Below are 25,732 nucleotides of genomic sequence, written 5' to 3'. Positions count from 1 at the left end.
CTAAAATAACGGTCAGGGAATCAAATAGGAAGAAATGATTCTAGTGAACAAGGTTAGTAGTCTCCCTGTGATGTTGTTACTGAAATTCCCCAAAGACAATAGAGAGTTATTTAGATCTGAATAAGCCTCTAACATCTGGTATGAAGCTAGGGACCCACATAAGGGCTGGGAGAGGTGGTTAAGGAACAATTCCATCAGCAGTGGCAGTGGAACACTTGAATTGTGGGTCAAATATCAATAAAGGTATCTAGAATAAATCAGCAATTGAACAGCATAGAAATATCTGCAAGATGATGAGACAAGGCCAAAGAAACTTAGAGGTCATAAAATTGATCACAGGTCTCCAACTGTCTTTCATGTTGGTGCGCCATCAGATTGAACAATTGCCAGTGAGGAACACTGCTAGATCTAAAAGTACAAACTCCATGAGAAACAACCCTGAAACCTCAGGAAAATGGATCTGGCCCTCATTCGCTGTGGTATGCCGTAAGAGATACTGTATAAAGGTCAAGGACAAACTCACCTTGTGGCTATGTGCTAAACAACATTTTAGATGGGATGCTGCCATGAAAAGATGACCAAAGATGTTATCTTCTTCTATTTTTTTCCTGAGTGTGTTCATAGAAATGGCATTTTCTTGTAAATCATTAGGATTACATCAAATTACTTAGCTCTGGCATTTATTTCTCCCCTGCAATGGGAAATGTCTGCAAGTGCTCAAACTCCAGCTAGCCAGCTGGGTCAAAAGCAGAAACAGTATCTTTCTAAAATATGTTCATCTTGGCAAGGATCTATTCAACACATCACCACAACAATAGACTTAAATAGAGACACAAAAAAGCAAGGTTGCTAGTGCCAAAACAACCAGGAAAATAAACCCCATTTCCTATTCTCAATATGGCAAGTAATAAAAAAATATCTGTTAACAATCAAATCAAGCTGACAAAGCAATGTTAAAATGCCTTGGACTAGAGCCAAAAAAAGAGCAGAACAGATACAGAGAGGCAATATGCACTGGACTGTGAAGCCCACTTCGCATCATCACAGGAAGAGACATAAAACCCAGCATGATGTGCATTACTGCTATCATCTAATAAAAGAGTTGGGAATACAGTTAAAATATCAAATAAAGATGGACAGACATGACAGAAGGGATTACAGCTCTGTCAAAGATGTTGTGTTTCTTTCTTTGTTCAGTTAGTTCTTCAGTCTGAACGCTTTCTTCCTCAGACGTTCTTAATCAGAGCTGCTTGTATGTATTTATGTGGCACTGAACACAACATAGACTCCCTAAATACTAGCCACTATAACAATGTATTGTTCGCGTGAGTAGGAGAACATAAACAGGTGCAGTCTACAATTAAGATGCCTTGAAATATTCTAAAAGCATGGGTAATTCAAGGACGCCAGGCAACTACGTGGTAGCAATATCTTTACTACAAAACCTTCTTTAAAAAAAGAAAAATTAGTAACCCTTTTCAACACACCTTCTTTCACAACTGAGATGCAGAAATCACTATTTTTTAAATATGTATTTAGAATGCAATGTTTCTGAATATTTACAATTCACCTGTCCACTCTAGTACAGACTGCAATGCCACTAGGACAACTAGACCCTTATTCATCATTTTCATAAATTTTGTTCTAATCTATGGCATCAAACAGATGCAAGATGTGAGTTTGTACCTGGGAATGCAGGTTCATCAAAGTGTTCTGATATTAATCCATGTCAAATAATACGTCTACATAAGCTTCCCAGCTGAATATTAACCCTGGTTCCCAAACTGCTGAGAGTATAAGAAAACTTTCATATGTGAAAAAGTTACCAGCTGATACACTTTTTTTTTTTTTTTTTTTTTAGGATGGAAACAGAAAGCTACAAGCACCTGCATAGTTTAATATGGGAAGAAGTACTTCAGTCACTAAAATACTATTATATGCTTGATTTGCCCACCAAAAAGCAGAAGGTAAATTTCTTTTTTTCAGTTCAGAGGTTTATTTTTCAGTTACATTGTGTCTTTCAAGAGATAAAAAAAAAATCCATGTCCACTTTGCAAAAACACAACACACCTTCTCTTAAGCACTGTAAATGGGAGTTACCTACAGCATTACCAAAAATGGTGAAAGAGAATACACAATAAAGCAATACGGCATGCAAGAAACTAGGCAGTCTTGAGATTTGGCTTTGCTTCCTTAATCAACCAGGCAATAGCTTACACAGTTTCTAATGATTTGTGACTAAACAAGGATATGGAGTTAATACAGGCCTGTGAGGTCTCAATACACTGCAACAGTGTCATTAGTGAAAAAGTGGGAATAAGGGGTACCTCCTTCGTCAGATGGCCTTGTTATCTCACTGCAGTAAGAAAAGGTAGGGTTTGTGTCAGAGCCATCTGATTTATAATCTCCCAGACTGGTAGAATGTAAATACTGCTTACTGTAACGGCTTGCTCTTTCTACAAAGGTAGAAAGAAAGAACATCATAGTAAATAGGTAGCAGAACTGCAAACATGAGCAACAACAAAAACCCCAACACTGCTAACATTGATATTCACACACCAACGGCATTAAAATTAGAGAAAAGTAATTGTTCATGATTTTTTATCCTTTTTGAACATCATTAGTTCAAAAGGTTGCTTCAAAATCAGATACAATTAAGCTTGTTCTCTGCTTTGAGAGAATAGCAGAAATGGAAGGTAGGATTGAGATACTGGGAAAGAAAGGGCATGAAGATGAAGCATATTGAAATTTCCAGTGGAAAATCAAAATGTTCCTTTATCCCAGCATGCATACAAGTGCATTTGGAAATACTGCTGTATGACATTCAAAAGAATATTGAAAATTTCCCTATTACTAGCAAAGAAAATACATGTGCAAAATTAAACATTCAAACTAAACACTTGGCGGCAGGAGGAGGGGGGGGGGCGGAATCCCAGAACTTGCAGAGCCAAAACATTGCTGCCTATTATTACATTACATTCTCTCCTTTTTCATCTGCCCTTAAATTATGAACACCTTGGAGTTGCAAACAATAGCACAGGGCATAATATCATGTGCCATATAAGCAAAATGTGCATAGAAAGGATATCAATTTCATAAATAGGCCACCTTCTATATCTCTGAAATTGTAGTAAGGTCCAACTATTTGAAAATTCTAATTATACAGAGGAAAAGTAGGTCAATGCTTTTTAAGTTACTACTTGTAAGTGGTATGAATAACTGTGGTTTAGGATAGGATTTATTTCACTATTTCTTATCTGCACATGTGATTACAGCTGAAGTTCCTATAAAACACTGCTTTTAAAATACTACAGCTTTATATATATATATATATGAAAACATACTTACAAAACATACGGCTGGCACATTGACCTGAAAATTTACTGTATCAACTTAGTTTCATAAACATAAAAAGCTGAATTGGGGAAAAGTCAGGATATAAGCAATACCAGAAAGCATATGCAGACTCCTAGACTGAATATTGTCCTCCAGAGGATCAATGTCGAAGATCGAGCCAGGATCTGTGCGCCAAACTTTAAGATCTTTTCCCAAAGCACAGAAATTGTAAGACAGACAAACAACAAAGGAAGTAAAAGCATGAAAGGAATGAGTTTTAACAATCAGCAACCAATTTCCCTCAACTAGAAATTAACCAAAAGACCTAGATATTCACCTTAGAGGACCAGAAAGCATTAATTTCCTGCTTAAAAGAACTTAGTGCATTCATTTTAAGCACTGACATTATTTTAAGGAGGCTTTTTTTCCCAATTTTTGTTTTCCTTTTCTGAATATGTCCATAGTATTTTCTTAGGTCTGAATATATGGAAACACGTTAAATATCCCATGCCAGAGCTCTTTTCCACTAGAAGAACCAAAATAATTAGAGCTACAAAATTATTTCCCCAGTCCACCAACAGCACCCTCACTCCATGGAGATGCTGCGGTATATATCCTATAGCTGACAGTTGGCAGTACACATCCCTACAGCTGATAGAGGCACTACAGGCCCTCCTTTGCATACAGTAGAGATCAAGTCAGCCTAATAAGCAGAATCAGGGGCATAGTCCATCTTATCCAAAATAAAATTCTACAAGCTGCTCAATTCATATAAACTCAAAAGTATCCATCTTTTTTAATACAAAAAATGGACTGGGGTGACAAATTCAGCTGTAGAAATCTACAATGTAGACATCTACAGTTGGGTAAAATGAAGTCCAGTCTTGATCTTAACTAGTAATTCCCTTTGTCTTCCAAATATCTAAGTTTCCTGGGACACAGACTCAGGATTGTTGATCCACTAGCCCACTATTGAAAAGTATTTTTAGAATTCAATGTATGGATTCAATAACAGTAGTAATCATAAGATCTTCAGCTTTAATTCATACAAGTTATTAGTATCTCTTGAATTCACGTGTCCGAATTAGATATTGAAGGAAAAGAGAGTCCATAAGAAATAATTAATTTCATATCCGAGTTTAAGTTAAAATCACAGGAGAAAAGTGATACAGATTCAACTGTAATAAACTTTTAACAAATACAGTGTTGTAGAAGTTAAGAGGAGGCTTGTAACAAATGCAGAGTATAAATTCTTGATCTACTCACATCAATCTAATAAATACAATTCATATCTGCTATTTCTAAAAATATAATAATCACTTAATCTCTCCAAACCAGTTTAAAATAAAACCTTGATGTACAGTACCATCAGTTAAAGCACATATCTACCAGATCACACCTTTTTACGAGCGGTTTGCTTCTTGGGCAGGCCTGTCTGCAAGATTTACTCAATGCAGAGGACGTGGGAAAAATAATTGTCTTCCCAACTCAGTCCTTTTGCTGGTTTGAGTGGTACCAAGCTAAATAATGGGTTGGTAGGTAAAGTAGGACTGTGGGGACCCCAAATACGTCATGTTTCAAATGATTAATATCCTAGAGGCGACGGAAAGAACAGACAGAGCTAATAAAACAAATCCCATGGCTTTAGAACACGTTCAATGTATGTTCATTATGTGTTATCTACTGCAACTCCTGTAAGGTCAGGCATAGTGCTAACTCCATCTTGACAAGACGAATAAAAGCCAACGCAAAATCTTTTGATGAACTATGTGTTAGTCCTAACAGTGATAGATTTTGCAACTACATAAAGCACTGACAGGGTGGGGGAACTGGTGAATGCCCAACTTTTCCTGTTTGAGGATCCCTTAGTAAGTAAAAACATAGTAAGTTCGGCTTTATGGCAGCATCAGTGCAACAGCCATTGATTTGCATTGATTTTATCCATCTCTGTAATCTGAAATAACATACATAGAATCAGAATCTTGGCAATTTATAGCACCAATCAATTTTAATTTCCTTGTAACTTTTGCCAGTTTACAAACCCTTATACTCACGTGAGAATCATGGAGCCTCTTTAGCAGCAGATCCAAAGCTCAGTTAGATTTAATTTATCTTGAGGGGTTTAGAATGGCTTTAGTATGATTAAAACTACTGCCTATTTTCCAAAGCAGAGGCATCAATTTTAGCAATCAGGCATTTGAAAAAGTTGTTACAGATTCACCAACAATACTTTAAAAGCCAGCCAGATGGACTCTAACACAGAGATACTTTTCCTAACTGGCTGAACAATTATCAGCTAGGAAAAAACTCAGAAGAGTCATAGTTGTTTTTTTCAGTCTATGATTTTTTTTTCTAGCTGCCAAGGACATTCCATGAGCAGGGAGCTCACTGCTTCTTTTTAAACAAGCAGATATTATAATTGCAGTTCACTCCGAAAAAGCATTAGCTGAAATATCACTGGATATTAGGCTCACAGGTTTGTCATGGCCTCTTTCCTTTAAATAGTTGCACTATTTTTGCTGTTTGGCAGGCATGGGGACTGGTGTGTTTTGATACTGGAGTATTTTAAGGTGATAAACAGTACTAATATTTCAGTTACTTACAGCTCAAGAATTTATCTCAGGGATGTTCTTCTTCCTAATCTGTTCGTGCTAGCAAGCCTTCAGTTATCGAACACAGGATTGCACACACGATTCTTACACAGGATAGCACACGTGCAATGCGGTACAGAGTAGGAGGTTTAAAGAGCACGCTAATCAGCATATTGCAAACTATATGAAACTGCAATTTTGTAGGAGCTTTTTCTTTCTTTCTTTGGCTGCACTACTTCTAGCTATGGAAGTGAGTTTCAAGTGCTTGGGTCTCCACAGGCAATGATTTTCTGAACAAGTTATTGCCCTAGATCCAGAATGTGTGACCTTCTGAGACTTGCATGGTCTTAAAAGCATCAGTACCTTCCCTAGGCAGAGCTCTCTAAACACTCACTTTTGAGAAATCCCTTCTGACACAAGGCTGCAGCTATAGACATGTAAAAGGTAGCTACACAAAAGGAAAAAAATGCACTTCTTTATGTGGTAGAGACTCATTCGGAGACTTTAAGGAAAAGACTGAAGCAGCATCTGCCAGGAATGATACAGTTAACCTTGCTTTAAAAGCAGGATACGACCCACCAATTAGTTCATTTGACTGAAATTTCTCTGATTTTTGAGAGGTAGACTTAAAGTCAACCCTATTATCATTATGCATGAAGGATTTTAGAGTGCTATCTCAGCATGGTTTTACGTATGTAGAACCTCTGGGGTCTACACTGTTGTAAAGCACAGACAAAGAGAAAAAGGAGACTCCAAAAGAAAAAGAAAGTAGAAAAAAAACCCAAACCCCATCAGGTTACCATTTCCTTTGCCATAGCAGACTTGCTAACTTTTAAGAGATTTCAAATAACCATTTTGATTTTGAAATAGTGTTTAATATGAATACCCCAAATCCCAAATGACGTCTTAATGCAATACTCTGCCTCTACATACAAAACCAATCTGTATTCTACCCTTGAACACCTGGTCGTATCTTGACCATCTTTTAGAACATCACTTCTGAACACTGGTGTTTAGCCTACCAGAGATCTAATGAGTTATTGATTAATTACAGCTTGAGATATTTTGAAGGCTGTATGAAATTCTAAACGAGGTAAATAAAGCCTGTGCAGCTCTGAAGAAATTGCTGACTGATAGAAGGGTAAATCTCAAACTGGTCTGCAACATTGAAATCTTGGAGACTCACAGCTTTAATCATTTCTAAATGAAGATTATTGCAGATATTTTGGCCTTTCTTGAAGAGTCAAAATTCAAACTTAAAGTAATAGCAACTACGATCCATATTTTAAAAAAATTACAGAGCAAATGATAATGTATCTCCCATTCATTCCCGTTACTACTCTGCTAGAAGCTAGCATTGAATCAGTAGTTCAACACAAATTTACTGCTGAGAAAAGAGTGAAAATGAAATCTGAGAGTACTTTTTCTTGGTTATAATGGAGAACACAAGCAGGGGCTTTCATCTTCCCCACCGTGTTTTCAATAGCAACAGTATTTAACAACTCACCAACAATTATTCCAGGTCTTCTATCCATTTCAACGATATGTGGATGCACACCCTTATATGCTGCATCACTCACAATTTGGGTGTTTTTCCGCACACGCTCTGTTACAGGATCATCCACCACTGGGGTGAAGCCTCTGCCCTTTGTCTTCTCAAAATCTTCATGGTATTTTACCTAGGAAAACAAGAAGAATTACGTTTTTCTCCAAGCTACAACTGTCAGCGAATGCAGGAACGCATACATGTTTGTTTTATGAGGCACTGATATTCTTCGTGTTTTGCACAATAGAATTGTTACACACATGAGATAGGCTGGATGGCTGGCCAAGTCTTTTCTACCTCCCTAACTTGATATCCTCATATTTTATTATCATTTTTGCATTTGTTTTCCATTGCCACTGAATTAGGTATTAACTTAAGCAGCAAAGCATCATCTTACAGACAGACAGGACAGGAAAAGCCCTCAGGAGGTCATCTGCTCCATCCACTTCTTCTCTAAGATAGGACAGCTCTCTACTGATGTAGACAACTACATCTGCCAGTAAAAAATGTTCCAGCAACAGTTCTAAAGAACTCAAGTATTTTCATTCGCTGAGAATTTTGATTATAAGCACAATTTCATACAAAAGGTATTCTTTTGCTCTTTTGTTTTATCACATGCCAGCTGGCTTTAAACATAGCTTTTTAGGAAGAATTGCAGTTATTCTAAGCAACCTGCTTTCCAAAACCAAAAAAACCAACCAAACAAAAAAAAAAAAAAAAGAACAGAAAAAAATAAAATGAAATAAAAATCAAGGACATTAGGGTAGAAAGTGTTATATAACCAAGTGTTGGAACAAAACCGATATTAGTAAGTTATGAAGGTAGTATCCCTGATTATGCATATTTACTTTTTAAATCGTCTTAATCATCAAAGAATTAAATAGACAAACATTCTCACACAGGCAAATGCACACAAACCAACCAATTCCAAGAACAAAAGTCACGCAGAAACCAGGAACGTGCACAGGCACAAGGTGAAGTGTGTCACCTAATCCAGTCAAACTGTGTGATGCTCAAATGAGGTGTGTGCTTTTTTAAAGAAAAAAAAAAAACAAACAAAAGAACAGACATTTAACTGTTAGAAAACTGTTTATTAGTATTTTGAAAATGTTCATTACAGTCATATGCAGTTAGCAAACACTCCCTCAACAGGCATAAGAAGAAAATATTCCTTCCACACTTGAGCAGAGAGTTTCATTAGTTACCTATATTAATGGAAGGCAAAATCCAGTGGAAGTCAAGTGGCACTCCTTAACATACTCTAGTTATAGGAAGAAAGTACCCTACCATTGAGATGTTGTTTTGTGTTTCTTTGACATGCCTTAGCTCAGGAGTGTCTAGAAGCACACTACGTCTACCTTTCATCTGTCTCTGATCACTGCTGTACTTCACCTGCAAAACAGCAACAACAGCACACATGAAGGTTTTCTTTACAGCAGGAAGGATGGCGAGAATCACACCGTGCAACGGTATCCTTTCCAAATCCCAATGCCAAACGTTTTTCTTGTTGCATTCCTTACACTCATATTCTAGTGACTTACTTCAGAGGGAGGATACAGATGAGCCAGGATATTGGTAAGGCCAAAGGGCACATTTATTCCATTATCATTTAGTCAAAAAATAGTATTTACCTGAAAGCTGAAACTCTTGACTGTTTAAATGGCATAAGGGAAATAATTCATTTATCAACTGAAAAATAAGAAAAATAATAAGAAAGCACCACTGTGACTTGGACATCTTTAAAACTTATTTCTATGGCTGATGATAAACTACCTTCTCATTACCCAGACAGACCCAGATTCTGTCCCCAGTCTGCTTCCAGGTTGGGATTAGCTAAGAACCCCTGGGTCCCGAGGGAATTCAATTCTTACAAGAGGATTAGTCCTTTGGCAGCCTTCTTACTCCTGTTCCATAGCTAGTCTTTGCTAGCAGTACAAAAGCAACATGCGTGGGACAAATCTGAAAATGCTGTTTTCAAAGAGAACATCTGGGCTCTGTGTTTTGTGCCTCAGTAAGTACAGAACCTCCTATGTCACACTTCTCCTAATTAGCCTCTTTTGTGGCATTTTACAGACTTGTAAAGATGCAAGGTTAATTATCTGTTCAAAAAACAAAAATAAAAAAAAACCACACTGAAAATTCTGAAACAGTAAAAGTAGTTGATCCTACTTGCTGGTTTTAGAGTGAGTACTCTTACAGTTTCTTCTGGCTGGTTGGATTCTTCTACTAATGGACTCTCTTAGCTCCTACACTGCATTTTAACCTGTGCACTGAGTGTTAGTAAATATTTCAGACTTACCTATATATTTACACTCAAAGTATTTCTTCTAAAATCAGTTGTGCAAATCTATTTCAACACGCGTTTGTGATGACAGAAACCAAGTATTGAAATTGTCTAACCCTCCGTAAGATTACGTATTAGTTAGGCACAACATACCTATGAAAATATGAGTCTTGGTGTCTATGTTTCATAAGTAAGTTTCAAGTAATGTACTGAGAAACAGAAACACATGGTATTGCATATTTTTCAAACCCTTCTTAATTAAACAAATTTTCTTAGCAAATATATTCAGTTACGTGTGTTTTTGAATACAAGGCATTTTCTGGAGAGAATAATTAGAGACAGCATAGTTTGGTTTTCATCTACTGCTCATTAACATAGAGGAGCATTTATCCCTGTAAATCTTGAGAAACAAAGTGAAGTCACTTGGAAAAAAAAAGCTTAATTTTCAGAAATAAAAAAAAAAATATTAAAAGTCTAGAATTACAGGGAAGTTTTCCTCTTATTTTTAACCATGAAACTCAAAACTAATTGACTTTGGTAAACACGCATGAGCATTTTAAGAACATATTTAAAATATCTGTAGTTACAAGGTCAGATTCTGTTCCTTCGTCCTTACACAAATCCTCTGACAAATCCAACCTACTTTACTTTTCACTGCTACACTCAGCTCTGAAGTGTTCACTACTATTAATTCTCTTCTGCCACCTTGTCGCAGTGGCTCTGCATGAAACCTGTTTTATTTACCATCTGCAAGGGCTTTCTCACTGATGTTGTTTCAGTGTTGAGGACACAGACTGCAATGTAACTGGTCTGGTCCTTTACTTCACCGTGCTGTCTTGACTTCCTCCTTGCTCCTTACCAGAACTGTTTGCTGCTTCTTACACCACTGTAGTGGCAATTAAAGGAAAAAAAAAGAGGTAAATATCATCATAAAAGCCAAGAAAAATATAGTATTTTGTTCTTTAGTGTTCAATAATAGGATCTGTTGAGGACTACTGATCTCTAACATAGATGGCATCTCACAGAGCGGAATGGATGACTATATGCTTCCATGCTTTGAATCATAAAAAAATGAAATTTGCACTAAATTTAAATTCTCATTTCCTTTGTTCTTTACTGTAATTTACTCCTGCAATCTAGCAACTAAAACTTGGTAACAAGAGACAAAGATTCTTGAAATAATGACTGACCTCTACTGACTCTCTCCTTGAAAAATACTGGCACCAACACAACCACTTACTTATTTTGCAAGAATAATCAGGCAAGTCTGAATATTTTTGTTGCCCATATGTGCAGGGCATGTACTCAAAGGATAAAAAAAAATCCATTCAGTGGATGATGCAGTTGGGGTCATTTGACACATCAACTCTAAACAGAAAAGCATATCCTTGTTATATTCCTGCAATGACTGAATATCTAAATGACGAAAAGATTCAAACAACTTGCCGAGCTGATATTGTCTTGATTCTTCTTGACTCTCTCTATCTCAGGAGTGACACTCACAGCAGTAGCTTTTCCAGGCTGCTCTCTGTAGTGAACCTATTATTTAACAGAATAAAATGGTACAGACTATTTCAGCTAAAGCAATATCACATTGGTTTACATTAAAATGTATGATTTAAAAGGTCATCCAGGCAACAACTGAAAAGCTAAAATGCATCTGAAGTTTATTAAAGCTTATAAAACTTGATTTTTGAAGGATAACCTTGAATTCTTTCTGTATAGTTTTCTTATTAATGCATTTGTGTGGATATATACACATATGCACACAACATCTTGACATTTACCACACTGGTCCTTGGCTGTATAGAGACATATTTTATATTTGGAATGGGGTAAGCCACAAATAATGCACTGAAGTCAAGCAGAGCACATGAAAACCTGAATTTCAGCAATGCCCAGTTCAAATGTATCTTTGTCCATACACAGAGATTCCATAAGGATACCGTCCATGTTCTAACTTTTATACTCTATATTCAAAGGTGATTAAAACAGTGAGTGCAATACATCAGACAACTGCCAATTGAATCTGACTGCCCAAATTTCACCTAGTGCTTATTTAAATGTACTGTAGGAATATCCCCTCTATCACTTTTTAACAAAATACACTTGTAGCAATGGTGCATTAACCAAATGCATACTCAAGGCAGGATCAGTATCTAAAGCAGACAAAGGATAGGATGTGGCATTGACAGACCCGTCAGTCCAATCTTAACCCTGGCCCCAAATACTGGCAATTCAGATATGGTAAACATTTAGTAAATAATTATGAGATTCTTGCATGATTTAGGCCAATCCATCTAGTTTTATGTAAGATAAGTGTTTCCATACAAACCTTTTTTTTTTTTTTTTTTCTAATGAGCTCTTGAGTTTGAGTTATAAAGACAACTGTGCTGATACATTATGCTCATAATTCTGCAGTGCACTGCGGCAGTAATGTACATATTGTTCAAGCACTTGTCTTCCCACACTACACAGTTTTGGTCTGTCCATATCAACATATTCCATTTGAAAAATTAATGTCCTATAAAAATGATAGTAAGCTACCAAATGGATTAAACTTGCAAACTGACATTTGTAAAGGTAAAATGATTATTCAACGCTTAATATTTCTAGAAACACCTGAAGTTAAAGTATCTTCACTCAAAGCTATTCCAGTGACCTGAAAGAGAATTTAAACTTTCCAGTGAAATTTGCACAACACAAAAATTGGGGAAAGGTAAACAATGATCTGAGTAGAACAACTACACAGACTGGCTTGAATAACTTGGGAAAACAGACTTGTTTGAACAGCGTGCATTTTAGGAGAGCTAGATTTATCAACATAAATCCAGGAATAAATAGCATACACTTAAGTGAAAGGGACAGTATTCTTGACAATTGTAACTCTCAAATAATTTGGGGAACATGGCAGAAAACACCCCAGGGAAACACTGTAGCTATTTGTAGGTCCACGAAATATGGCTGTTGAGGGAAGTTCCCAGTGAGGAGAGCGGCCGGTCTCTCCAAGACTCTTTAACGGGGTACAGCTCCAACAATGCAGGAAGGCAGCAGCGTGCTCCAAAAGCCCTTGCCTTCTTCCCTGCGCTCCTGCAAACAGTATGACTTTCTAATGGTTATGTCAGCCATTAAATACTAAACTCTGATAGGAAGGTTACTGAAGAACCAGTAAGAGAGCTGGAATTAGAGTACAACTGTAGCCAGTGTTTTACAAAGTAAAGGGAAAAAAAAAAAAGCTGGAAAAGGATACTCTGTTTAAAACAAAAAAACAAAAAAACACCTGTCAAATTTTCTGCAAATATCCAAGACAGAGAATAACATTTCAAAACATTGCAGCCATTTCTTTAATCAAACATGTGATGCTTCACGTGCCATTTCCCAAACCAAGCAATGGCTTTTCACAATTGCTTCCTAAAAGAGGAGTTTCAAGTAGTTCCATTACTGAGCCTACACATAACTAAAAAAAAGGCACAGCTTCTGCGGGCAGAACTTTGTACTCATCCTCTGCACCCAAAAATTATACAAAGGATTAAACGAGAGCAACTTCCCATGCTGACATTCTCTTGATTCCTCTTGACCCTTTCGATCTCGGGGGTGACGCTCACAGGCGTAGCTTTGCAGAGCTGTTCTTTGTACTGAACCTAGCAAACACGGCAGAAGTTATTACACAGAGACTTCTGAGTAACAGAAATACAAGTGTGTTAGACATCATTAAGAAGCACACTGCATTTGGATGGAAAATGCCATTCCTTAATAAACACCCATGTCTTTCCACACGATACTTAGTACCCACCCTCGTGCAGTTCTCTCTCAGACACAGACATTGACAGGAATACTTCACTCTCGTTGTTAAGCAAAGTGCAAGGCTAAGGAGTTACCATTTTACCATTAATTGATTCAATTAGTCTTTGTGGACAAACAGGAACTAGCACAAACACCACAGACCTATTCACTGAGGCACAAACATATTTAATACAGCAGAGAGAAGTGTGCAAGCAATGAAAATGAGGCACACATTGCTAATATTCTTCTGGTTTTCCTTAACTCTCCTTAGTTCGGGTGGATCCGAAATAGTTGTTGCATGCTGAATTTCTTCCTTGTACTTAATCTGCACAATAAATATTACAAAATATTAGGAACTTAAAGAAGATACAAACAAGCACAAAAATACAACAAACATTTTGCAGTCTCTCCCTTACACATACTGCACCGTGAGACTACACCTATCAACCCTACTGACCTGAAAAGTAGCAGTTATATTTAATTTCTGAAACAGGTTGCTAGGGTCTCCAACGCGTCTTATTTGATACAATGCAGCAGAGAGTGTATATAACAAGCCTAGTATCCTAAAATTCTTACAGCAGTAATATACATCACATCATAGGATTGTGGCTATATTCATGACAATTGGGATGCTGCATATACTACTTGGAGATCTGCATCACACTGACAATGACTTGGTCTTACTATTATCTTGCTACAGAGTCTACCAGTCCATTTCAGAAACCAAACATTTCACAAATGTGTTCTTAAAAGGGTGGATGACTTCAAAGTCTCATTCAAGTTCTCTAAAACACACACACACATCAGGAAGAATGCAGATGTTTGGGTGGATGATGCCTTTGAAGATGCTGTCAGATATTAACTGTTGCTTTTGCCACATTTAAACTCTTCTAAACTGCAGTAAGTTTTGATATGGCAGACTCCATAATTTGAAAGATGCACAGAACTAGAATTTCTTCAATTATACATCATATGTACCAAAACTGGAATTCAACTTAATGGGAAAGAATTGTAAGGTTAAGTGGATGTGGTACTAAAAAGAAAGGTATCATATTTTCTGGTTTTCCATATGCTCTCCAAACAGGTTATCTTGGACAATTCTGTGCATTGCCTTTGTCTTACTGTCCATTACTAAATACCTGTCCAGTATTCAGCACATTCAGCTTCAAATCTCTTATGCCACCATAAAATAAACAATACTTGTAGACCATGCCATCCTTTGCAGTGCTATAGCAAGCTTTCTTTTTCTTTACAATGGTAATAAAACAGCAAAATTCACAAAAACATTCAAAATTATGTGTGCGGTGATACATAATAGTTGGAAACATTTTTCATTAGCAAGACTCAAAGAAGGAAAAGTACTTTAAGAACAAGGGAACAGTACAATGAATCAATTTGTACAGTTTTATATTAATGTGGCATACAAAATTTCTGTTAAATACATTTCAAGGCTGCAAAATCAAGGACTTGAAAATCAGAAAATGACACAATTAACTTAAATGTAACCTCAGTTTTGCCCCTTGCACAAAAATGCTCCATATACAGCTTCTAATATATTTTATATTACTACATTCTTTTCCTCTTTAAGTGCTTTATAATCTTTTTTATCTATTACCGAAACCTGTTTTTTCAAGAGAATTCTGCCTTATTCACTACACATAATCAATGACCCTTACTTAGCGAGTAGTTTGTATGCGGATCATTACTGATTTTTTTTTTTTTCTATTATTTAACTGCTCTACGGTCCTCCTTTGATGACAGAATTACTGATTTCTTCAGGAACTTTTCTATGTTGCTCCTCACTAAAGCATCTGAGTTTTTCACACACATTAATTCACTAATTTTGCTGTGAAATGAGGAAAAACTGAGCTGTGACAAGGAAAAGTACTATTTTTACTAGACAGCACAGACAAGTAACAGCTCATCTGGCTACATAATTTTAAAAAACACAGGATTATATAGCACCTGCATTCAAATGAGAATTCCCATTGAACTGTAGTTTGCAAAACAGAAAACCAGAGCAGGTCCACCTCTGTGGCAAAGTACAAAATCATATATTTTGGCAATGGATCATCAGGTCTAGACACAGGGACAGGTTCCTGATTTTGAGTATTGACTTAGTGACCTTAATAATACTCCCTGCAGGTACCTCTTAGGAGGCAATTTCTGGTTACTTAAAACACTACAAACATACGAACTTCATGTGCCTTTATTTCAAGCCCCTTGTGGTTTATTTAGATTGACTTCACAAACCCGTGAGAACAATCGTAGTTTGTTACCTCCATGGACATCATCATTAAAGAAAGGGAAAATATTTGACCCAGGGTACCTCAGATACACGCTGACAGCGAGGGAGTGATGAGTCTAAATGACCTTGGGTTCTGTTTCAGCTCTTCTGGAAGGCAGCACGTATGCACAGGCGCACATCATTCTGCCTGCCTTTCCCCACATTTGGCCCATCAACTTTGACCAAGCCCTTCCACACTTCCAGTCCCTCACCCCTGGCCTCTTTTCTCCCAAATCCACTGTACCAAATGACACTTAGTAGACGATTTTCAACTCTCTTCTCCAAGACATGGTACTTCTGGAGAGTGCCAAATTTTTCAACACAGACAAAACAACTTGTTTTTCCCTAAGCTCATACTTGGAAGCTGCTTTGGCTGAAATTTATAAATAAATAAATAAAACCAAACCAGCCCAAAGCACATACCAGGAATGGAAAATTTCAGTCCAGGCAGTTTAGGACTGGCAGAAGTACTAACCCACTGGAAAAAAGGGTCTTTTAATAGAGACTATTAGGTAAGCTTAAGTATTGGCAGTGCTACTAGTCCTTAAAATGATTCAAAATGTCCATTGCTTGAGTTTTAACCAGACCCCAGCTTTGTGGTGTTGACTGACATATCACAGGGGTTTCCTCATGGATTTCATACAAACAGAAACAAATTACAATCTTCCCCCAAAAGCTTTCTTCCCAGTGCTGTGTCCAGTCCTGCCTGTCCCTTGATATAAACAAGTTTTTAGAATATCCTCAGTTATTTGTAGCTTCTCGGTTCAGGTTCAGTTACAGCCCATGAGTCTGATGTTTGCTTTTAAACTTCTGTGAGACCTTGACTCCAATTATTTAGCAGGTTGTTTCTTCCAAACCAATCATCACAACAGGTGAGATGAGCTCAACCCCCCTGGCTGTCACCACCTTGTTTTTTAGGATTTGAAAACAGACCGTTCTGATCTTTGTCTCCAACATATGCCACCTGGAAGAATCCGATCACTTTCCAAACATGATGCAATGGGCTCTTTTGCATGGTCTAGCTGTACAGTGAGTGCTATTTTGGTTTGGTGTTCTGGGGTTTTTTGCACTGCAGATGTGCTTCACATTCACATAGTTTCATTTAGCTCAGCAAATAGTTTTAAAGCTGTCTTAAGTCCTTCTGGCTAAATTCAAAGATATGTGTAAAATGTTTAAATCTAATGGAGTCAAAATTGGTGTAATTTACCCTTCCTTTGGGACTCCTGTAAATTACACAATATAATTTCCTTCTTACTGCATAATATAATTTCCCTCTTACTGACATATAATTTAAAACTTTCTTGCACGTTGCCTTTAAATTTGGCATTCTACACTTTTAATAAATATTATACAAGACTTAAGTAACCTAAAGTACACTACACTAATAAAATATCTTTTTTAAAATATTAACTCCACACACAGACTAGCAAGTGAAGGCCATGCTACTTACATCATACCACTAAACCACTAATGCATTTTGTGTTTCTCTTTGTATACTTTTGTTCAAGTGTGTTTACTAGGATACTGATCCACCTTTCATTTTCCCCACTTCAATACTGTTTAGGATTCCTAAAACAGTAAGAGCACTGTACAGCATTTTTCCATTTCACTTTGAAAGGTATTGAGAAAAAGCATTAGAGGACTACTCCTAATAAGCCTCGATGTGTACGTGTGTGTGTGTGTGACTACTCTCAAAATAAATGTCTGTGGTAACTGGAAATCTAATAGGTTACAAGACATTAGGTTTTTGTTTCTAGAACACCAGTACAAATCTGCCTAAAAAAAAAAAAAAAAAAAAAAAAAGCCATAATGGCACAGTGTGGGGGGAAAAACAAACAAAAAAACCAACAAAAAAAACCCACCTTCAAATCAACCAGAAACAGTATCTGAAGATTAATAGCTCACACTGAATCTTCAAATTGCACTGTGACTCAAAATGACAAGATGAAAAGTGATGGATAAAGCAGAGAAAAATTCCAAAGGAAAATACAAACGTTTCAAAATTTTATGGAAATTCCCTACCTGACCTTACTTTGGTGGGAAATGCAATATTTAATACTACTCAGTAAACAAGGAAATTCTAGTAGAAGAGGTGTCCAGAGTCCCTAATTTGGATTTCAACTAATGTTTAAACACGATCTGGTGTCATGTCTATGCGTTACTTTCAAACTTTATTTTTAAAAAAGCATCTAATCATCAGAAAATTCATGTCACAAACATAAAAATGGCCCCAGAGGAGTCCGCACCAAAAATTCCAAACAAGTGAACAATATAGCTACAAGTGTTTTCTTGCTTGGCAGTTACTTCACCACATTTTTCCAAGTTTTGCCATGTATTTGTCAGAAGAGCATGTTCTACTTGCAGAAAACTGTCATTTTGGTATTTTATTTTTAGTTGCACATTAAAGTGCCAAAGACATCAGGCGTGCACAGATATACATCAATTCAGAACCAGTCTCATCAGATCCACAGATCAAGTTGTCATCAGAATGTAAAGAGGCGCAAACCCTCCACCTTTTCACATAGCTTGGGTCTGGACATAATTTTCCTCTTCTTGAAGTGTACCAACCCCTATGTAATACATGTGGACTCCACAGGAAGTTTACAGATTTTCTTTTTTGTGATATTTTTCTAAAGTGCAAATTACAACTGCTGTTCAGTCTGTCATATCAGGAAATACATGTCATGTTTTTCAGTCTTGAAAGACAAGACTCTTTCCTCAAGTATTTAGTTAAAAGCTTTTCCTATTTTTCATGATGCTTCACTTTGAAACTACCTTTGGACACAGAAGGACTGTACTAGAGTGGAGCTCTGACCCTACTAGAATGGAACTCTATGTCCAAAATCCAGCAGAGCAGTATTTGAATGAGATGTGTGATATGAAAATGTAGAATTTTTAGTAAACAAGATGGACCACCATTTACTCACATAAGAATAATTAATGTTAATAACACTTACCGAACTAATATTCTGTTGATTTTTCTTTACTCTTTCAATCTCTGGAGTCTCTTTTACAGCTGTGCCAGCTCCTACTTCCTTCTTATAAAACACCTTCATTTCCCCAAAAGAAAAAGTAATTATGAAACTGCTGGCAATGCCAGTACAAGTTCTCATAAAAGGGCTAGGCAATTTTCCAAGTTCCAAATTGGCCTAACTATAAATCTTGCTAAGAAAGCAAATACTTTAATTTTTCATAAATCAGACCAATTATCAATAACTATAACAACACTGTTTGTTTTCAGCTGTAACCCAGATAATCTATTATCATCCTCTAGACTGACCTCAATCATTTGTAAGTATTGTAATGATAATTTTAACTTTGGAAATAATATTAAAATTTAGATCATAATCTAGAAACATTTACAAATCAACTTTATGCTTGAGTAATCTCACTCATTTCAATGTATTTGAACATGTATGTACATGCAAGACTTCAATTGGTTTTATAATCTTCAGATCTTAAAATACTCTGAGAAGTGAACAGATACTATTATTTCTAATTTAGCAAAATAGAAAATTGACATATTCATGACAAAATAACCAGAACAGCCAGAGCTGCAATCCAAGTCACACAATTTTTTGATTTCTGGGTTCAAGCCAGAAAGCTGAGGACTGCATCTAAAAAAAAAGCTAACTAACATGCTGTTTATGTAATTCTCCTCTCTCTTTCAATTGTTTCAGTAAAGGATAAAACACAAAGTGTTTCAGTAGAATCAATTGTTCAAAGTTACTGAAAGAGACAGTAAAGAACTGCTCCACAAATTCCAAATGTGGCTATAATTTAAATAACCATGGAGCACCGGTTGATGTTGCAAAACTCCTAAAGGAGTTTTATTTGATATTTGAATTTCAGTATTTGCTGTCACAGATGTTGCCATTCCAGTAAGTATTTCCAGGCCAGTAGTGTAAAAAAAAAGACTGATCCTGGAGTTCATAAAATAAATCTTTACTATTCGGTATTTCTGCCTTTCTTAAACCAAGATTTATTTAACTTTTTTTTTTTCTCCTATCAATAAACCTTAAACAATAAAACAACATTCTTGATGCATTTCTTCTACTTCCTTGCAGTCCTCTGTAACCTAGGGTGACCAGTCCTGCCAAATATTCTGGAGGTGAATTATTTATGTCCCTAACTGATTTTTTAAATATTCAGAAAACCTTTAACAATTTAGAATTTTCTTTTACCATGTGAGAGCAGAGATAGTTTATGAGTAAGAATTTGAAAATTCTTCTGCACCAACATGTCAGCACAAGGTAGAAAGATTTACATAGTGGACGGAACTAAAATATACTTTTCTCCTCTACCAAGGAGGGAGTGGTAAAAAATGTTGGAGCTGGGAATTTTTCTATGAAAGAGATGACTGTGCAGTAAATATCCTATTGTAAATCATCTGCCAAATGAGCTAGTGAGCTAAAAGCAGCACTGATCTTATCTGCAGAGCTAGCCGCTTTTTTTGTTCCTTAAGGCAGGAAAATACTTGAGACGAAATCCAAAAGTCAGAAGCCTATTAGGGGTCATTAATTTTTTTATACTGGGGCTGCTCCCAGCTATATCTTACCTTAGTGAAAAGTAACTTACCTTTATAATCTAAATTGCACAGAATGCTGAAAGGTTAAAATGTAGAGAAAGAAAAAAATGATAATTCAACCACAGCTATAAATTGCTTTCCTACATTTGGAGGATCCAGTTCAGAAACAGAAAAAAGTTGATCACAAAATAAAGCAAACAGAAATCACCTCAAAGACAAAATATTTTTATTTCATATTACCTAGTACACTAACAAAGAGGATAATTGTCGGCCTTGGCACTGAAAGCTCAGACTGGCCTACAGGGCTGTAAGGGGTTCAGATGCATCAGAGGCTTGTCAAGGCTTAATTAAGTGGTGGAAGGTTATGATGTGCTTGGTATCTAACTGTTAGTGAGTCCGTACTGCCAGACCCGCTGACCTATTTGGGGGCTCAATCAAAAGCTATCAAAGACTGGAGCAGGGAGGAAAGCAGATCAGTAGGAACTAGCTTGGATCCCCTCTGTTACATGGAGTTTTAGCGTAGCATGTTAGGATGCCAGTGGCATGAGATATGGTGCTAATCACCATCACGCTGGCAGCAGAGCACCGTTCAAAAACTAAGAGGCAACAGATTACAAGAAACAAAATTGGGGCCGGTGGGCCCATCAACAGCTCCTATCAGAAGGATGTAGCTTTCAGCTGCACTCATCTGAAGGAAGAAAAGGAGCAGATAATGGCTGGAAGACATTACAGGAGAGACCACTGCCTAGAGCAGCCTCAGAAACATTTCTGCTCTCCTCTCCCGCAGGCTCTTACTCCCCTAGCAAAGCTACGGTGATATAGGATAGCTGCAGGTTAACCCCTTTGGGAGAAACTAGCTGACCTTGTACCCGTGCAGAGCTGGAGAAGCTGAGAATATCTCGGAGTTAAAGAACAACATCTGTATCAGATAATACCAAAATATTTAAGTAATGTATATTCCTTTCTCTCAAATCATTGACTTTGTTAGTATTACTTAGTCTTCCATAAAAGGCAGACACTAACTGGACAGCCTTTGGTTCTGGAGGCTGTATTTATTCCTCTGTTCTTCTCTGTTATATTACAAGCAAAGCCAGAATTACAAACAGCAGAATTAATGAGCCTAAAAAGGAAATGGAACTGAATGCATCCCAAACTGGGCGATTTTAGAAATCTAAGCTCATAATTTATATCTAGGGATAAACTGAAACTTAAATCTAGCATAAAATTTAAAAATATATCCAGTATAACATAAAGTCATTAGACATATATATTTATGAAACCTGATCTGTTCTAATTTTATACCCAAATCTTGATGTTCTGTACATATGATAAAAAGCAGATGAAAAATCTTATACGCACAGTAACAAGCCTTAAATTTTTTGGTCCTTTTAAATAAAGTACTTCCTGGGGCTTGATGGGAAAAAAAAAAAAAATCTTCATTTAAAAATAACTGTGGCTTGGCAAGGTGGTATAAGTGGTTTAGCAATTCAAAATAACAGTGTCACACCTAGAAAAGCTGGGTGGTTTTTTTACTGAAAGAAATGAGTGACACAGCTTTTGCCAGGAAAATTATGCAAATGGTTCAAAGGAGTTTTACTCATAAGTTCCCTATTTCGTGCTGCAGCACAAGAGAGCCTATTTAAACTGAAAAATATCTGAAAAGTTGCAAGTGAAGAGAGAAGCACTATTACTCACTGAACTGATGTTTTTCTGAGTACTTTTTACCCTCTCCATCTCTGGAGTGTCTGGGACGGCAGAATAGTTACAGAGCATCTTCTCTGCTTCACCTTTGTACATTTTCTGAAAAACAATTTTAAAGTGTCTATTGCCTGCTTTCTTGGGCTCAGAACAGCAAAACTGCAACAAAAGATGCTTATTGCTGATGAGCCTCAACATCTTCGTACAGTATTTATTTCAGCCTCTCTTATCCATGATATTGTTATCATTGTCTGCATGAAACAGCTGACACTGTCCCCCACACTGAAAATACATTTTTTATATATATATAAAAAAATACATGCTCGTATATATTATATATTTTCCCTTCACTGTTAGGATATATATATCCTTATCATTCGGTAATATAAAAAGACAAGCAAGTAGATGTAAACAATTAAAGTCAATTTACACAGCTTGAGAGGCCTAAATACAAATAAGAATCAGGCAGTAAGCTTTTTCACTACATGTAAATTAATTTCATATCTGTATGAAAACCTCTACAGAGCTAGGGAAGTATTTGAGCAATGTACGTCAAGCACTCATTATTACACAGGATTAAAACATTCAGCCTTTGAACTATGCCTACCTGGCTTGCTATTTCTGAAGCCCTTTTGACACGTTGTATTTCAGGAGTATATGGGCCAACTTGCATCCCTTTTCCTATAATTTCAGTCTCCAGACCCTTTTTATATTCTTTCTGAAGAAAAAAGAAGGAAAAAAAAAAAAAAACCTAATTCTACAGTTATTTGTACATGCTTTCTTCAAAGCTATTCCTGATAGCACTGGTCAGACTTTAAAATAAATTCTTCAGTTTCTTTAATTTCATTTTTCTATTGTGCGCTGCTGATTCCTTTTAGCCTAAGTATGTTTGAGAATATTTTACATTTTTAACACCTCATTGTGTTTTACTTCCAAAGTAATGTTCAGAGATTGATTCTGTACTCACCTGGCTTACAATTTCAGAAGCTTTTTTGGCTCGTTGTATATCAGGGGTATCCATGCCCACTCCCATTCCCTTTCCTTTTATTTCATTCTCCAAGTCTTTCTTATATTCTTTCTGAAAAGAATAGCATTGGAAATACTCACATGTCTGACAGCCACATTCTTAAATTGTTCCTACTTTAATCTGTGGGAGTCCACTGAATAGCATTCTTAAAACACCAAGTAACTTCTGATTCAACAGCATTAGCTTGATAGGATCTATCTATGAGACACCTACGCTGTAGCTACTGACCAGTTAAAAAATTCTTTTAACAGACTGCTTACTTCAGATCTGATGTAATCTTTCACATCTACCTGTCTTTGCATCTTTGGCAGCCATAATCACAGACTCATGTAGACGAGACTTTTTCCCTCAGCTGTGCTTTGCAGAACTGGGGTCATAAGGCTTTAACATCTCTCTAACTCTGTTTATCATTTGGCCCTAACTAAACCAGCAGTAATTTAGACCTAAAAGCAGTAGGGCCCGCAGCTACTGAACATGGCCCAGGCCAGGCCATAGCTCATGGGGAGCAAGCGCTACCTGCAAAAGATGCCGGAAAGGTCAAAGTTCTGGGAAGTCTTAACTTTCCCCGTACGCTGATTATGCAACTTTTAGACTTTATGCAGCTCAACGGATTAGGTCTTTGGTGAAATTTGTGGTATTGCTACTGCCGAGATTGGTCACCACCTGGAATCCTCAATGACAATAATTTTTTGCATTCTGTCAAATGGAAAGCTTGCACCAGGTACACACTGACCATGCTTGCAATTTCAGAAGCTTTCTTGGCTCGTCTTATCTCAGGAGTATCTGGGCCCACTTGCATGCCCTTTCCTTTAATTTCAGTTTCCAGGTCTTTCTTGTATTGTTTCTGTGAAGATAAAACTTCATACATTATATTCACAATAGCCAGAGAGTTACAGGTAGACTTTTGCACAAGAGATCCAATTTAAGATTTAGAGTCAATCAAAAACCTCAAGTTCAGAGTCACAACTCTCAAGAGTCTTGGCAAGCTGTTGTCAGGAAAACACGTAACAAACTACAGGAATAAAACTCAAGGAGATATTCACTGAATGTACAAAACTTTATCACTGAATCTTTAATTTGGCGGGGGGGCGGGGAGAGGGGAATTAGTCCATACAGCTTGCAACAATTATCCTCTAAACTAAAGGGGAAGTTTAGCTCTGCAGAACATAGTGTAATAAGCTGGTATTTGGTGCCAGCCTAACTGAAACACATTTTACTTTTAAGAAAATATTTTATTTATGAAAAGTCTACAAGTCAGAAATTTTATACCATACAGAATTGTTTCCAGTGAACTTTCGGAGCAGGAAACTGTAATTTATTCATTTAATAGGTCTTTCCTGAACCACAGCCATTAGGCAAGTGGCAGTACTTATCCCTGATTGCTGCTTTTTCTCCACAATATAAATTATAAATAACCAATAACCAGAAAACAAAATTAATATTTCATCTTCAGCTTATCCAAGCAAGGATATATTTCTTGTTCATCAGCAAATGATATTAAAATGTAACACTGAAATACTGTATTCAACAGTTGTACTTTTTTTTTTTTAATAAAAAATTAAAAGAGTCTCAGGCAGTGCTATTTCTAGTAGTAATCATTCTTTTCTATTATAGTTTATCTCTGCCTGTGGAAAACAGTTGTGGGGTTTTTTTCAAAATAAATAAATATAATTAAAATATTTTCTTCTTACTTGTCCTGTTTGTTAACTATTTTTTAGGTTGTACATGAGTTAAAAAGAAGGAGGAAAATATCCTTCTATTCAATTCAATGGTCTGATCACTTAGAGCATAAAGTTACAAGAAAAAGAGCAAAAGACTTTCAGTCTTCCATCTCTGTCTCACTGTGATGTGGAAATAAATGTGAGAAAACAACTCTCTACTTCCCAAACCACTGTTTTTTTCAAAAAGTATAAGTTAATCTATGAGAAGACATCATCTCTCTTTTCCTCTCTGTTGAAGATAGAATGGCAGATGTTTCCTCCTAGCTTCCTACTGTATAAAACACCGAGGAAAAATCCTGAGAGTTACAGCTATGTATTCCTTCACTTGTTTACAGTGGTAAGGTTGGCCCTGTGCATGGCATTCCCTCTGATTCTTTTGGCTATGTACGTATATGTGCGCAAATAGATATATGTGCACATATTAAATGAATATAAAATATGTGAAGTAAACACATATATTGCTCTGAAAGAATGACTCCCCCAAGGTGTGAAGTGGAGCATGAGCTTTGCCTTCCCTCTTCCCTCCCCACAGCCTCCAGCCCCGCTGCTGCTTCCCAGGCAGCCTGTGCACGCTCAGCCACAGGAGCTGCCGCCGTGCCAGCTTGGGAGCCTGCAGCTCTGCTGAGCGCACAGGCTTGCCGAGCACATCGGTTCCTCAGGGCGGTCTTCAAGAGATAGTACACAGAGCAAGGAGTCTTCCACTTCCACTCCCAGCCCTTTGCTAGCTACTGACCCCACTAACAGTTCCCATTGACCTTTTAATTGCCTGAAAATCTGAAATATTTGCCATAAGTTGGTTTTTTTCCAGAACTTTTCTAGCAAAACAGAAATAGTTTTAATACTTATATATTTCATTGTAGATTATGTAAAAAATACCTGGAATATTTTCAGTAGAGTATAACAAAGAGTGAACTTTCTGTGACATCAATAA

The 25,732-nt window shown here is 36.8% G+C and overlaps 1 protein-coding gene across 3 annotated transcripts in view; it reads right to left on the bottom strand.

Annotated features, from left to right (window-relative positions):
- NEBL (nebulette) overlaps positions 1 to 25,732 on the bottom strand; it is a 266,173-nt gene that overhangs the window by 24,090 nt on the left and 216,351 nt on the right. Inside the window, exons 14-25 of one of the 3 annotated variants that reach the window (XM_035893255.1) lie at positions 23,814 to 23,924; positions 23,021 to 23,131; positions 22,661 to 22,771; positions 22,051 to 22,155; positions 18,785 to 18,877; positions 13,773 to 13,865; positions 13,307 to 13,398; positions 11,204 to 11,297; positions 8,761 to 8,865; positions 7,435 to 7,606; positions 3,450 to 3,542; positions 2,328 to 2,456 (exon numbers count right to left, since the gene is read on the bottom strand). In XM_035893255.1, the coding sequence (XP_035749148.1) occupies positions 2,328 to 2,456; positions 3,450 to 3,542; positions 7,435 to 7,606; positions 8,761 to 8,865; positions 11,204 to 11,297; positions 13,307 to 13,398; positions 13,773 to 13,865; positions 18,785 to 18,877; positions 22,051 to 22,155; positions 22,661 to 22,771; positions 23,021 to 23,131; positions 23,814 to 23,924 (1,309 nt within the window). The remainder of the gene's footprint in view (positions 1 to 2,327; positions 2,457 to 3,449; positions 3,543 to 7,434; positions 7,607 to 8,760; positions 8,866 to 11,203; positions 11,298 to 13,306; positions 13,399 to 13,772; positions 13,866 to 18,784; positions 18,878 to 22,050; positions 22,156 to 22,660; positions 22,772 to 23,020; positions 23,132 to 23,813; positions 23,925 to 25,732) is intronic. The other 2 variants (XM_035893256.1, XM_035893257.1) reach the window with 2 other exon arrangements.

This window comes from Egretta garzetta, unplaced genomic scaffold (assembly GCF_000687185.1).
Source record: "Egretta garzetta isolate BGI_Z169 unplaced genomic scaffold, ASM68718v1 scaffold434, whole genome shotgun sequence".
In the NCBI taxonomy this organism is placed as follows: domain Eukaryota; kingdom Metazoa; phylum Chordata; class Aves; order Pelecaniformes; family Ardeidae; genus Egretta; species Egretta garzetta.
Note: the sequence above shows the minus strand (reverse complement) of the source record. Positions and strands in the feature narration are given on the sequence as shown.